Raw genomic sequence first — 13,933 nt, 5'->3', positions numbered from 1 at the left:
ATTACATGTTGAAACCTCATTGCTGAAAATGCTTCTAGTCTCAAATGTTGGCCCCATTTTTGCCACAAAGTCCACCCAGCCTTTGATCTGTGCTATGAAAGGGAGTGGGGAATTGACTTTCCTTTCCAAACCCAGGTTTTTGATAGAGAGGGCTCCCACAGCTTGTCCTGCTCTGCTCCTGCACAGCACAGCCAGGCGCCGAGTTTGGGGTCCAACATTGATTGGCATCCAGGAGAGCTGGTCCTAAACAGGAAAGAGAACAGAGCGCTGGAATGAATGCAGCTTCCCACAAATGGGAGGGATTAGAACCAGGGCTTCTTGCTCTAATCCAACTTTTGTGTATATGTTTCACTGATATATTTGTTCTGTATTATGGAAAGTACAGAAAATTAGAAAAGGAAAAAAATCACCTTGTGGTACAATCATAGACTAAAGAAAATGAATTAAAGTAACATAAAATTCTGTCACCCAGAGATAGGTAGGCAGGCAGTAGGTGCGTAGGCAAGTGGTATGCTTCTGCGATTTTCTTCATGGTTTTAGCTTCGATGTTTCTTTGTACACCCCTTTCACCCCAAATCTGTTGATGTGGAGAGCTGGAAGCTTGACTGCTTCTCCATTCCTTCTGTTCATTCCGGGGTCTTCTGCAGAACCCAGCCCTTGCTGACATCTACACGGAGCACGCCCATCAGGTGGTGGTGGCCAAGTATGCGCCCAGCGGATTCTACATTGCCTCCGGAGGTACTGTATGGGGCAAGGCTCGTGGACACCTGTGGGGGCCTGGGTGGTGCTCAGAGCCCAGGGCGAAGCTGGGCTTCTGGCCTTGGGAGAGTGGGAGGAGGGAGGTGGGAGGTGGGGGAGCAGGCTGGGGGTGGTGAGTTAGTTGAGGGGAGCCAGTATAATTAGTTTCAGCTGAGGCTGACAAGGAACGTGTAAGCCAGGCTTGTCCAACCGGTGGCCCATGGGCTGCATGTGGCCCCGGACGGCTTTGAATGCAGCCCAACACAAATTCATAAACTTTTTAAAACATAAGTTTTTTTTTCTTTTCTTTTCAAGCTCATCAGCTACCATTAGTATTAGTGTATTTTATCTGTGGCCCAGGGAAGCCAAAAGATTGAACACCCCTGGTATAAGCTACCAAAATGCCCCTTTTCAAAACCGGCCTTAGTTCTAGAGCAGAAAACACACTTTCTAGTTTGTAGTGTTCCAGTTAATTCCAGCTTGGAGGTCAGTAGAAATGCCACCATGAGGTTGGCCAGGGACCTTTTGCGGGAAGCCATGGCATGGTATGTTGGAGCCCGTGTGGCCCATGTGGGCCGTGTGTGTGTGTGTTTGTGTGTGTGTGTGTGTATGGATGTTTTGTTTTGTGTCATCCTTACCCGCTGCTCCTTTCCCAGTGCTAACACAATGCTGGCCTCCAGGTCAGCGCTTACGTTTTATTTGTGGACCGGGCCTTTGCTCTCTGCAGCCTGGGCTTTTGTGTGGCTCAGTGGGAGGCTAGGCAGAGGCAGGTGTGGAGAGATCTTTGCTCTGGAAGGATGTTTTTTTATTCACTTAGTTCTTTGACACAGAGCTTTTCCTGTATACAGATGGGAACAAGAGGCACAAGAGTGAGAGTGGTACCCCTTCCAGAGTGGTGGCCCACTCATTCATTCACTCACTCATTCGTTCATAAGCTCAACAGATACTTACCGCCTGCCTTGCCTGGCCATCTGCAGCCCAGGGAGGCCAAGTGAGTAAGCTGATGTGGGCCTCGTCAGCCTCGCTGGAGAGTGATGGCTATGACCAAATTGCTGAGAGAGCTGAGCAGCCAGTAGGGGAGGACGGGACTCACGCATGCCGTGGCCCTCTGCCTGTACCACCCTGTGTGCACAGCAGCCTGTCCTGAAGGGTGTATGGGAGATGGTGGGCCTTGGGGTTGGGGAAGACCTGGGTTCGGCTCTGTCTTAGTCTGCTTTGTGCTCACAGGTTGGGTAATTTACAACTAACACAAATGTATTGGCTCATAGTTCTTGGGGCTGGGCAGTTGGACAGCAAGGGCTGTTGGACAGCAGGGGCCGGTATCTGTCAAGGGCCTTTTGCTGTGTCAGTCCACGGCGGAAGAGCAAAGAGAAGGTGAGAGAGAGAAGAGGGGCTGGGCTTGTCCTTTTATCGGGTAGCCGTTCGTGTCATAATACCCATTCCTGAGGGCAGAGCCCTCCTGGCCTAATCACCTCTCCATAGGCCGCCTCTGGTGCATTGGGGATTAAGTTTCCAGCACATGGTTTTGGGGGGCACACTCAGACCATGGCAGCCTGTTACTGGTGGCGTAGCCTTAGTTGAGTAACTCACCTTCCTGGGCCCGAATTTTCTCCTCCAAACTGGGGGCTGCTAGTGCTTGCCTTGTAGGGTGTGGTGAAGGAGCCAGTAAGGCATGGACATGCCCAGCATGGCTGTTGCACTAATGGGTACTTACCCCTTGGGTGACTCATTACCTGTCACAAAACTGGGGCTCTGTTCTGATCAAGCCAGGCCACCGGGTGAGCTGGCTGACTGCTGTTGGCAGTCAGCCGGGGTCACAGTGAAGGGTTGGGCCTGGAGTCTGGCTCATAGTAGGCATTTAATGGTTTTTGTGTTTAGATCTTCTCCAGCTCCATCTGTAAAACATGCTCTCATTTACATCCCATGATTTATTTAGCTCTGTGATTTATTTTTTCCCCAAGCCCTGCTTGCCAGCAAAAGTCTCTTCATTTAAAGCCCCAAGATTTGGCCTGAATGTCTTTTACATGTTTAACACGGAGCTGAGTGCTCTGAGAAGTGTCTTCTCAGGAGAGGAATGCAGTTGGCGAGGGCCTCCGCCCCTGCCTGGCACAGTGTCCCTGCCCTGTCAGCTGCAAGCTGAGAACCTGCAGGCCCAGGCCTGCCCTCTCCCCAGTCCCCAAAAGGGTGTCCAATGAGACAGAATTCAATGGAAGGCTGTTGCAGAGACTGTTGCAAAGGACAAACCACATAAATAAGTGGCCATCATGGGACGCTGTCCTCCCTGAAAAGTGCCCTGATTTTGTAGAGGAGCCAAGGGAGTTTTGGGCCATCCTCAGGTCCAAGTGTTCTTCGGCGAGATCACATTTTATGTTTCTAATACATTTCTTTGAATAGAGCGAAGCAATTGTTAAGGCTTACATTGGAACGTTTGCTGCAGAGATGAAGTGGGGCTAAAAATAGTGTGGTGGGGGATGGTTTGGAGGGAGGGGGCTGAGAAAGAGCTGTGCAGGCCCACTAAGTGGGTTGCCTGGCAGCTGGCCCCAGCCCTCTGCGGGATCTTTAGACCCTGTCAGTCTGACTGGTTCATGACTGCTGAAGGACTGAACCTTGGGAAGGGCTCTGCACCTGGGAGACTCCAGCACTGAACACAACGGTCAGTCTGCCCTCTGGGAGCCCACATTCCCACGGGGCAGTCCTCAGTGCACGGGTCATTTCTGGGGCAGGCCCAGGCCTCCTTTTCCTGAGGTTATTTCCATGCTACTGTTCTGTCTGCCTTGGCGCTGGGGCCGTGGTTCCAGGCTGCCCTTGGGAGTCGGCAAGGGCCATGTGACAGGCGTGTGGTTTGGCTGTAGGCCCAGGGTAGGCTTCCTGGAGGAAGGGGCCTCTTCCAGGGTGGGACGCCCTCTGCCTTGTCCTGAGAGCATTGTCTTCTCCGTGGGGCAGCATGCGCCCTGGGCGGGCCTGAGCATAGCAGACCACGCAGTCACGTGCATGTGTGAATGTGTGTCTGCATGTGTGGTCATGTGTGGCTATGTATGCTCCTGAGTGTATGTGCATGTCCTTCCTGCACACACAGTGCTCCCCTCCGATGCTGTCAGCCTGTGGTGACTTCCTCTTCTGACCCCTTCTTCCCCCCTGTCCCCCCGGCCTGTTTTATCAGTGAAAGGATTTGACTAAGCAGATCTCTAGGTCACCTTTGGAACTCAGCTCAGGCGGGACAGCAGGTGGTCTTCCTGGACCTTGTGCAGAGGACTGGGCCCTTCTGGGACTCCCTTTAGTTAGTGCTGTTCACTGGATTTGGCATCTCCTCTTGCCTGTCCCCGCAGCTGGACTGAGAGCGGGACAGTCCTTATGTGCATCTCCCACATCTCAGGGCGCATGGCCCAGTCTAGGCTCGGGCTGTCTCTGCCCACAAGCAAGGCATCTTTGTGGCCTGTGTAGAGCCTCAGTTAATTCATGGACTCGTTCCACCTGACTCATAATGAGCTCTTGCTGTGCACTGAGGACTAGTTGGAGACTTCGCACATGTTAACTCGTGGAACCTACAGCAGCCCTGTGAGTGGCTCTGTTATTTACCCTCTTCTGGATAAGGACACAGGCCATGTTGCTTGCTGAGCCCCACAAAGCCTGTATGTGGCAGAGGCTGGATTTGAACGCAGGGCCCCTGCTTCCAAGGCCTGGCTCTTAGCTGCTGCCCTCCTTCGAGCTGCTCAGCTCCACCAAGAAAACAAAAGCTCTTTTCACTGGAAGCAGCTGTAGAGCTGTGGTGGTTGTTAATGTGGCCTGAGGATCCTCTTAAAAAGGCGCCTTTACCTGCTTAGTGGATGGGACTGAGGTTTTAAAGCATGAAGCCTTGAGAGTTAGTCTAGAATGCTCCCATTTCTTCACGCCAACACAGTGCTCATTTGGAGAGGGTGTGTTGGGATTGGGACTTGGTACTTGGTGACAGGATCATGGTGGGGGCTTTAGGGGTACGTGGCCCCCAGTGTTGCTTCTATTACAATTGGCTGCCCACGCTCCGGTGAAAAGAGAATCAGCATCAAGTTCTGTGTATAGTTCTCCTTCCCCCGCAACACCCACCTGCTACTCTCACAAAAGAATCTTACGCTTGGATTCCTGTGAGTCGTGGAGCTGCTCGGTGTGTGAATGAGGCTGCCGATTTGCCAGGCAGCAGCACGCTGTTGGGAAGCTGCACAGGGAGCTGGGTCTGCAGGCCCAGGTGGAGGCCATGAGGCCACGCTGAGGCATCGCAGTGGGCAGCACGCTGCACCCTCACAGCTGTGCACCTCATTTCCAGAAGTTACTGCAGCAACTGCAAAGAAGAGGCAGGTGTAGCCAGTGTCGTCCCATTCCACAAAGGTGCCCTGAGGCCCACACGTCATTCTGATGCCCCTACAAGAAAAGAAACACAGTGAGAAAACTAAACCGCTTCCTGGCATATCAGAGTTTGCCATCATGTGTCCTTGGGCTTTTTCTGATGCCTAAGCAGGGTTTGTTATCCAGATGATTTCTGGCAAAATGCAGAGGCCCCGAATGGCAGGCCTCTGGATGCCATGGGCTCTGACTTAAGAGTGGCTGAATATTGTTGCCCTAAGGCAAGTTCTCTTCACTAGGCCTTTTCCTCTAGAAAACCTGTGCAACCAGACGTGCTGAGTGGGCCTATGGCCACGTGGCCCTGGCCTGGCAGTGACCTGTGGCTCCCCCCCGCCCCCCTGCTGTGCCCCACAGATGTGTCTGGGAAGCTGAGGATCTGGGATACCACGCAGAAGGAGCACCTGTTGAAGTATGAGTACCAGCCTTTCGCTGGGAAGATCAAAGACATTGCTTGGACTGAAGACAGTAAGAGGATCGCCGTGGTCGGGGAAGGAAGGGAGAAGTGAGTCACTCCTCTCAGCCCCTCCCTGCCCTATTCCCGTGGCTCATGCGTCCATGTGCCATGACCCTAGGAGGGGGATGCGCTGATGTCTGTAGTAACTTGGACTTGTGAGGGTTGAGCTCCCAGTAGGTGCTGGGCCCCATCAGGGCTGGCTGCAGCCCCAGGTAAGGTAGAACTCCACATCACACTGGGTTTGTCACCAGGGCCCAGCACTCGTGTATCTCCTCTGACGTCCTGAGTCCCTTGCCTCCTAGAACCCCAGCTCTCATGCCCACCTGCAGGCAGCAAGAAGGGGACAGAGTGAAAGAGCAACACCACTTCCATTTGGGGTCCCTCACAGCAGCTGCCCCATGAAGCTGCCAGGGAGGCTGAACTGTTTCTTCCTGCTGGGCACCTCCCCCAAGGGTCCCTGATGGAGGAGGGAGGGGCAGTGGATGCTGGCTTTGTGGCACTGGGTGGCTACTGACCTCAGGGGCCTAGTGACTGGTGAGGTCAGTGCTGAAACCCAGGTTTTTTTAATTCAAGAGAGTCAGAGCCCCCTGCAGCACCATGGCTGGCCATAAGCCCTTGAACTTGACAGTGGCATGTCTGTTCTTCACTGAAAGGCACTTTCTCATACATGTTCTAGTAGGTGTTTTTCCATGGCTTTTCAAGTCATTCCTGTTGGTCTTAATTCCTTCTTTTTTCAGTAGCAAATAGTAACTAAAACAGTGTTTTTGTTGAATGTCAGCCAAGAGTGGGCCATCTCATTCCTGTAGGGGAAGGTAACTGTTCCCTCCCAATAGAACTGTAAGGAGAGCGGTGAAACCATAAAGATAGCCCCGGGCCCTGTGGCGTGGGGCCCCACAGACACACACATGCATTCCCTTCCCGAAGGCGCCAGCTTGCCCCATCTTGTTCTTGGGTCCTTTGGACAAATGCCTCGTGGAGCCAGAACCCCAGTGCTTCCTTCATTTGTCCTTGTGGCATTCTGAGCTGCCTGCTGACAGTCACTCCATTCTCTGTGCACTGGCAGCTCCGCTATCAGATTGCTTATCAGCCTTCTGGGATTGATTTTTTTTTTTTTTTTTTTGTCTTCTACTCTTGTCATTGGGTCAAGGTTTGGAGCAGTCTTCCTGTGGGATAGTGGCTCTTCTGTGGGCGAGATTACAGGACACAACAAAGTCATCAACAGCGTGGACATCAAGCAGAGCCGGCCATACCGGCTGGCCACGGGAAGCGATGATAACTGCGCGGCCTTCTTTGAGGGACCCCCATTCAAGTTCAAGTTCACAATTGGCGTAAGTGAACTTACTTTTTGGGTGAAATTTGTGGTTTGTATATGAGGCTAGCAGAGGCTGAGCCTGTTTAGATGCTGATGGCAGAGACCACAGCGCATGCCACGTATGCCATGATACACAGATAGAAGTGGGCTCCCAGGGGTGCGCAGAGAGAGGGAGGGCTCCCCCACCCAGCACTCATCCTCCCCAGGCCCTCAGCTGGGCATGGATGGTTCCCACAAGGAAGGGCCCTGCCCTAGGATGGTGTGCGCCTGTCAGGGGTTGGGGCAAGGACGTCCCTGAGGCTGTGTAACCAGGCAAGCATCTGGGGCTGGAGGTGCTCATTAGAGAGGGTAGCCTGCAGGGCCTGCTGTTAGCTGAGCCACCAAAGTGGCAGAGGAAAGGAGCTTGCAGGACATCCAGATTGGTCTCTCCTAGAGACAGTGAGGGCAGTGATGCGCCTGCAAAGTGACAAACGGTTAGAAGACTGAAAGATACTTTGTGGGAAAAATGTGCCAGAAAAATGCGGCAGGCTTTGGGTGTAGCTGGCAGCATCTCAGAGGCCCACGCCGTGCATGCGCCCCGCCTTAGACAGGCACCCAGGCCTTGCCAAGCCTCCTCACTTCTCCCTTCTGCAAGACGGGGGTGTGCGGGGGCCAGCAGCATCTGAGGGTTTTGACTATGAATTTGAAGTAGGAGAGCCACCTGGCAGGTCTGGAGCATCTGTGATGCCCATTTTCCTGCCCCAGCCTTGGAGTGAGGGGAGGAGCCCAGCAGCCGGTCTCAGCACAGTCCTACGGCTCTGCCCTGGCTTTCCCCATCCCACTTGTGCTTGCGCTGAGGATGGATGAGAACAATGGACCTGGAAACGCACATTTTAGGGACTATTGATGTCCTTGGAGGAGGTTGTTTTTGCAGATTGGACCAAGGTCTCGGGACTCCTTCTCTTGGAACCGCCAGTGGTTTCACTGTCTGCCTCATGGAGGATTAATGAGATCATGTCCTTAAAGTAGCTCAGTGAGGAGCACTGTCCATTTTAGTGACATCATGCCATGAATCATAAATAGCCTGCACAGTGCAGCTGGAAAGGGCGAGGACGGGACCCACAAAGTGGGCAGAATTTCCAGAGGCTGTTCTTGGCTTAGGGTACAGGAGGGCTTTCCAAGGATGCCCCCTTTGTAGTGAAACAGGCTTCATTTTGTCACGGAGCCACAGGCTGAGCTGGGCCTGGCTGGGCAGGTGAAAGCATAGGGAGGCTCCCTGTATGCAGCTGAACATGCGGCAGCTCTCAGACTCTGCTCTTGTGGCTACCACCTAGTGGGTAGGTAGTAGAGACCTGGCTATTTGGGGAGCTGTGTTGAAGGCTGTGGCCTCAGGCCATGTTTCTTCGCTAGGGTGGAGGCACTGCAGAGTAGGGTGAGTAATACTGAGTCAGCAGCACACCTCGTCTCAGCCCAGGGCAGGAGGAAGCAGCTCAGAGGCTTCTGTGGTAGCCAGAAGCTGGCTGTGGGTGGGGGCTCCTTTGCCTGCCCTGGGAGGGATCATTTCCACTCTGCAGCTGTGCGTTAAACCCAGCACAGGGTGCTCAGCGGGGTCAGGGGCACCAGTTTGTTCCAGGGGTGGGCTGGAGCCTGCCTTCTTCACCAGGCTGCTGTGCCCCTGTGTGCTTGCTTGGGGGCTTGGCCAGAACATTATTTCTCTTTAGTTGTCCTTTCTAACTTCAGAAAGGACTTCACCCCACTGCCCTGGCCCAGGAGTGTTGGGTACAAATGTCTGCCCAGCTAGCCCAGCTCCAGGGTGAGTACCACCATGTGTCTTGAAGTCTTTTGTGGAACCCATAACCATGGGCCCTGCCTGAGGACCTGGGAGAAATAGAAAGGGCTGTGGCCTGGCACAGAGCTAGGTGCCTGTGCCCCCCTCGGGTGAGTCATGCCTCTGGGCCCTCCTGGAAACAGGGTGACAGTGACCCTTGCATGCTGCACCCTCAGCCACAGGGAGGGTGTGAGAGGCAGCAGTGACCATCCACATGCTCAGGAGACATGTGCAGGCTCAACTGCCCACGCATAGGAAGGTCAGGAAGGGTGCTCAGGGACCCCACATCTGCCCCCGAATACCTTCTGAGTTGCAGATACACTTTGGTGTGTATCTGCACTTAAGCCCTCCGGACCCCAGAGGAAAGCTGCGGTCATGCTCTCCAGGACCAACCCCAAGACAAAGGGAGCGCATGCAGGCTGGGGGAAGTGAGAGGAGGTGAGTGCTAACGTGAGGCCCAGCCACAGTCGGCTTTGAGGACACGGTAGGCTGAGCATCGCTGGGCTTCCTCCCATATGTGGGCTCTTCTGATGCGGTCGGAAAGCCTGGGATGTGGAAGTTCTCAGGAATTAATTGAGCCTTTTATAGTAAAAGATTTTAAAACTATGTCTGGGCATTTTTTATTTTAGAGGGAATTAAGTTCCACTTACTGTGAAATCCACATAGCAGTGGTCTTTTTTCCCCAGATCTCTCATTCCGCAGCACATGACGGCTGGGTCTTGGCTGCCTTCACCTCCGCACCAGCCCTCAGGCCGTGGTGGCCTTGCCTGCCGCTCCTCCCCTCCTGAGAATGAGCAGCTGTGGTGGCAACTCGGGCCTGTCTTCATCTGCACCTTCCCCACCCACTCCCTGTAGAGGCCCCCTGTGGCTGGGACCAGGAAACTGCCCTGAGCTTGAGGGTGCAGAGGTGGGATGGCAGGTGCTTCCTTAGTTACCTGGGTGAGAGAGGGACTGGCGTATGACTGTGGAGGGACCAGCTGGGTCGAGTTGGAGCTGCTGCCTTGAAAAGGAACAAGGCATGTTCTGAAGGCGTTTGAGTACAAGCTGAAGCAGAACTCCATGATGCTGTGCCTGAGCTGAAATGCAAGCAGCATCGCAGAGGAAAACAAGAGGGGCCCTGCCTGTGGAGTCCGGGAGGCCACCTTCATCTCGCCGGCCCATGTTTGGGGGTCATGTGGCTTTTCCTCTTTGCTGAAGAGCCCATTGTGCAGAGTGAGTGTGGACTCCCGGCTCAGCTTGAGCCAGGCTCCCCTGTGTGCCCCTCATCCTGAGGGACCATAGCCCAGCTTTGGTCTTCATTTGCCTGAACCTGAATGAGGCTACAGAAAGATGGGAGTGGAGGAACATTTGGCCTGGAATAAGCCTGGGTGCCGGCTCATCCCTACCCAGTGACATTGAAGACGTGGTGGGTGACCTGCGGAAGTAACTCCCGGGATCACAGGAGAACGGTTCTGAAAGGAGACCCTGGGCACAGTGGTCTCAGTCTCCAGCGCTGACGTTCTGCGAACCCAGGGGTAGGTTCCCGTCAGAGGGTCTGACCATGGCCTGAAAAGGGGAGGGTGGCGAGACCATCTCCCTGCCTTGCCCCATCTCACGCATGGGGATGTCTTCATGCCAGGCAGGCTCCTGGGATAGGTACTCCTGGATGGGTTTAAAGGCCCCACTGAGTTTCTCTCTGTTGTCTGCCTTCGCCATGCGCATTACTTGGGCCAGGTTCTTTGCCTCTCTGGCCGTCCACTTCCTCCAGTCGGGTGAGCAGTTGGTGGTCTAGGATGACCACACGCCCCCCTCTGGAGTGTGGCTCACAGCTGTGTGCGTGTCCTAGATCCCAGGAGTTAGTGGTGCACCGGATAGTTTGTGTCTAATGAAATGGTTACTTAGAGCAGCGTGTCATCCTGGGGGCTCAGCCTCATGATGCGGAACTGAGAGCTCACTGCCAAATCTAACAAGCTGTGATTCTAGGTGGGAAAATGTTCAGCACGGAGGACTCCTGGGTTCCCTCACTGGGGTGCCACTGCTCCCTCTGTTCCATCGCCTCTGCCCTGCAGGGACCTCATACCTCACATAGTTCTCCCACTTGAGGCTGGAGCCAAGCAGGGCAGGAAACCTCAGCTGTGGCTGTTATCGGAAGTGCTGCCTTCCTGATAGATAAGGAAAATTTGAGCTCTAAACAGGCAAGGTTTCTGGTGGTTATTCTTTTTCCTGTTTCCTTACTCAAGACGGCAGAGAGCAGATGTTTCAGCCTTTCCAGCATGTATGGTGGCTGCCTGGGCCATGCCCCTGTGATGAGCATGCAGGACCCCCTCCCTTGTCCTCAGCACGTACCACTCCTCCTGTCGGCTGGCCTTGCTCTTCACTGGGCTGATGGCTGACTCCTGAGAACTGGGGACTGACAGCAGGGAGGGTGACCTGGCCCAGGTCACGTGGCCAGTAGGTGCCCCAAGGACGGTTAGGATGAGCCTCTTGTCCCTTCATATGGTTCTTGTTCTCCAGGAAACATGGTGACTGAGCTGACCCGTCCCGGGTGACAGGAGAGGCAGGTGGGTAGGTAGCTCCTTCGTGCCCCTCAGCCCGACTAAGTGGGCCGGGCTGCAGGGCTGCCCTAGGGCACTTCGCAGGGAAGTCTGCTGGGAGGGATGGGTGGGCTGAAGGATGGGCCAGAGCCAGCCTCGCAGGTCACGGTGTAAAGGTGTTTTGGGAACACCCACTGACCAAGGGTCATGGAGGCCTGTGCTAGGCTTGTGTGGGGTGGGACTGGGCACAGGAGACTGAGAGCCTGTCCCCTTCTACCAGCTCATAGGCATGTGAACAGCCTAAGGTGGGCTTGTGGTTCTCTTGTGTACAGGGTCAGCTGAGGCTGGGGGAAATGGGGTGGGATCCCAGAGGATTCCTGAGCTGACTAGGTAGGTAGTGAGCGTGTGTGTGCTGGAGACAGGCCAGCTGGGGCCTGTCGCTCTGTGATGTGGACATGGGTGTGGTACTTAATTGTGACCTCAATGCTTCAAGCCTTGAGTGAGAGGGAGCATATTGGTGGGAGGGAGTGAGGACTGTGGCGAGGGGGGCTCGTTGAATACAGGTCAGTCTTGGCTGTGTGTTGGCTGCAAGGGAGGACAGGCAGGAGTGTGGACCAGACACTGTGGGTTGTCCACCAGGGAAGAGGCTGGACTGAGACTGCTGCAGCCCCGCTGCTTGGCTGAGGTGGGACAGAGGCAGGGGGCCAGTGAGGGCAGCCTCAGGAAGCTGCTGCCCCTGAACTCCCTGGGAGCTTCCCCAAACCCTCTCCCTCTTTGTTCGCTGGCCTGGCCTCCCTGTGGAAAGGGCTATTTTTAGCCCTCGCTTTTTTTGGTTAATGGACTTTTCACGGCTTCTCCCTTTGAAGGGGCTATTTCAGGAGCAGACACCAGTCTCTGCATTTGGACTCCTCGGCTCGAGGTGCAGGAAAAGGTGATGGGGATGAGCTACTCGAGGGGCATCTGCGTCCCTGGACTGTGCTGGGCCCCTCCCTTGCCCCTGCTGGGTTCTGGGGCCAGGGAGGGACACATGACACCACCCTGCCAGAGCCTGTGGGAGGCGTCCGCAGAGGTGAACCACAGACTTGGATTTGGGGTCCTGGGGTTTGGGCGAGCAGGAATGTCCTCGCTTCTGGGACCTGGAATTGGAGTAGGAATGTCCATGTTTTGACCTCAGGGAGCCACTGAAATGGGCACTTGTTACAGGTTGGAATTGAACAGTGGCTGAGTAGTTTTCTCCATTTTGTAGCAAGAGCCATCAGCATCCACTGTCGCACCCACTCATCTGGGCTTGGGTGATTCGGGCATTTGGGGTGAGCTCTTTTCTCAGTTCTTAACTCATTCGTCAGAAGGACCCAGGGGTCAGCCAGGCCCAGCCATCTCCCTGGCCCACTGCACTTCAAGGAAGCTTAGGCTGGCGTGGAGGAGCCAGTGCGAAGTTAGCGGCAAGGCGGGGCTGTGCTGGCCAAGGAAGGGGAGTTGGGCAGTGAGAGAACTCGATGTGCTGGTCAGAGGTCTAGGATTCGAGCTGTGGTTATGTCATGGTCAAGGTCGTGTGACCTCATCTGGAAGGAGTAGTGGTGCATACACCCATGTCCACCCCCCGCCCAACAGGGGGTCTGGAAGGGCTTTGCCTCAGGCCCTCCCACCACTGCCTTCACTGCAGCCGGCTCCTTCCTGCAGCTCTCTCAGGAACTGCCCTGTGAGGCCCTTTGACACAGGGAATGTGGACCCTATGGGCTGACATGGACAAGGGGCCATGGGCCATGTTGACACAGATAGGAGGTGGACCCCATCGGCTAACCCCGACGGGAACAGGCCCTCAGTGCGTGACGGCTCCCTCTTGGTGGGTAATAGCAGAAGGGGGGTTGCAAATGGGCCTGCGGAGTTAGGGATCTGACCTCTGAGATGACTCTGGGCTGGAGCACCCCCAGGCTTGCCGAGCAGCTGCCCAAGGCCCAGGAGCCAGCGCAGCTGAGAGGAGAGCTCTGGACAGGAAACTGGAGACCAGATTCGTGCAGGTGATGTGGCTTGAGTTACCAGCAGCTCCAGGCCTGCTGTTCTCCTGTGAAGAATTTGCCCACAGGCTCTCCATGGCCCCTCTGGGGGTAAAGCGTCTCTGGAGGGCCCCGGAGCCCCATCTGGAAAGTTGGTTTTCACTCTCAGCAGCTGAGTGGATCGGGCCTTCTGGGGAAACTGCTTTCCCCAACTTCATGTACCTAGAAATGCTAGAAAACTTACAACACAGACCATTTAAGCAAAGAAGGCCAGCCTTAGAACTGTGAAAAAGGTACAAAAGGAACTAAAGAAGCAAGATGCAGAACTGCGCTTAAACACAAGGAAGGGTGACCTCTAGCACCAGAGCCAGAGAGGACTGTGCAGTCCCGTGTCCCCCATTCCATCTCCTAGTGAGCCCTGGGCCCGCCTGGGTACTGCATGCCTTGTAGTTCGGCACTGCCTTGCCTGGCCAAGCCTTGCAGCACCCAGGTGCTGGGGGCAGGCAAAGGGCTCGCCAGCCCCATCGCTCATGAGCTGATCACAGACCTGAGCCCAAGTTCAGACTGAGCCAGCCTGGTGCTTCCATCCCTGTTCCTCGTGGGCGGTGACCACAACCTACAGAGGACGAGCTCTTCAGTAATAGAACGGAATGCAAGCACCATGACAGCACTCCCTGAAATGAGGCAGGGAGGACAATCTGCTCATCCACTGGGATGGAAACGTGACTGTCGTTGCCCTCA

The 13,933-nt window shown here is 55.0% G+C and overlaps 1 protein-coding gene across 3 annotated transcripts in view; it reads left to right on the top strand.

The window, feature by feature from the left end:
* WDR1 (WD repeat domain 1) overlaps nucleotides 1-13,933 on the top strand; it is a 41,222-nt gene that overhangs the window by 12,314 nt on the left and 14,975 nt on the right. For 2 of the 3 annotated variants that reach the window (XM_055245467.2, XM_055245468.2), the window contains exons 3-5: nucleotides 648-738; nucleotides 5,467-5,614; nucleotides 6,714-6,894. The exons of the other annotated variant lie outside the window; for it this stretch is intronic. In XM_055245467.2, the coding sequence (XP_055101442.1) occupies nucleotides 648-738; nucleotides 5,467-5,614; nucleotides 6,714-6,894 (420 nt within the window). The remainder of the gene's footprint in view (nucleotides 1-647; nucleotides 739-5,466; nucleotides 5,615-6,713; nucleotides 6,895-13,933) is intronic. 3 annotated transcript variants of the gene reach the window in all.

Source organism: Symphalangus syndactylus, chromosome 16 (genome assembly GCF_028878055.3).
Source record: "Symphalangus syndactylus isolate Jambi chromosome 16, NHGRI_mSymSyn1-v2.1_pri, whole genome shotgun sequence".
NCBI classification, from domain to species: domain Eukaryota; kingdom Metazoa; phylum Chordata; class Mammalia; order Primates; family Hylobatidae; genus Symphalangus; species Symphalangus syndactylus.
This window is presented reverse-complemented; position numbering and strand designations above follow the sequence as displayed.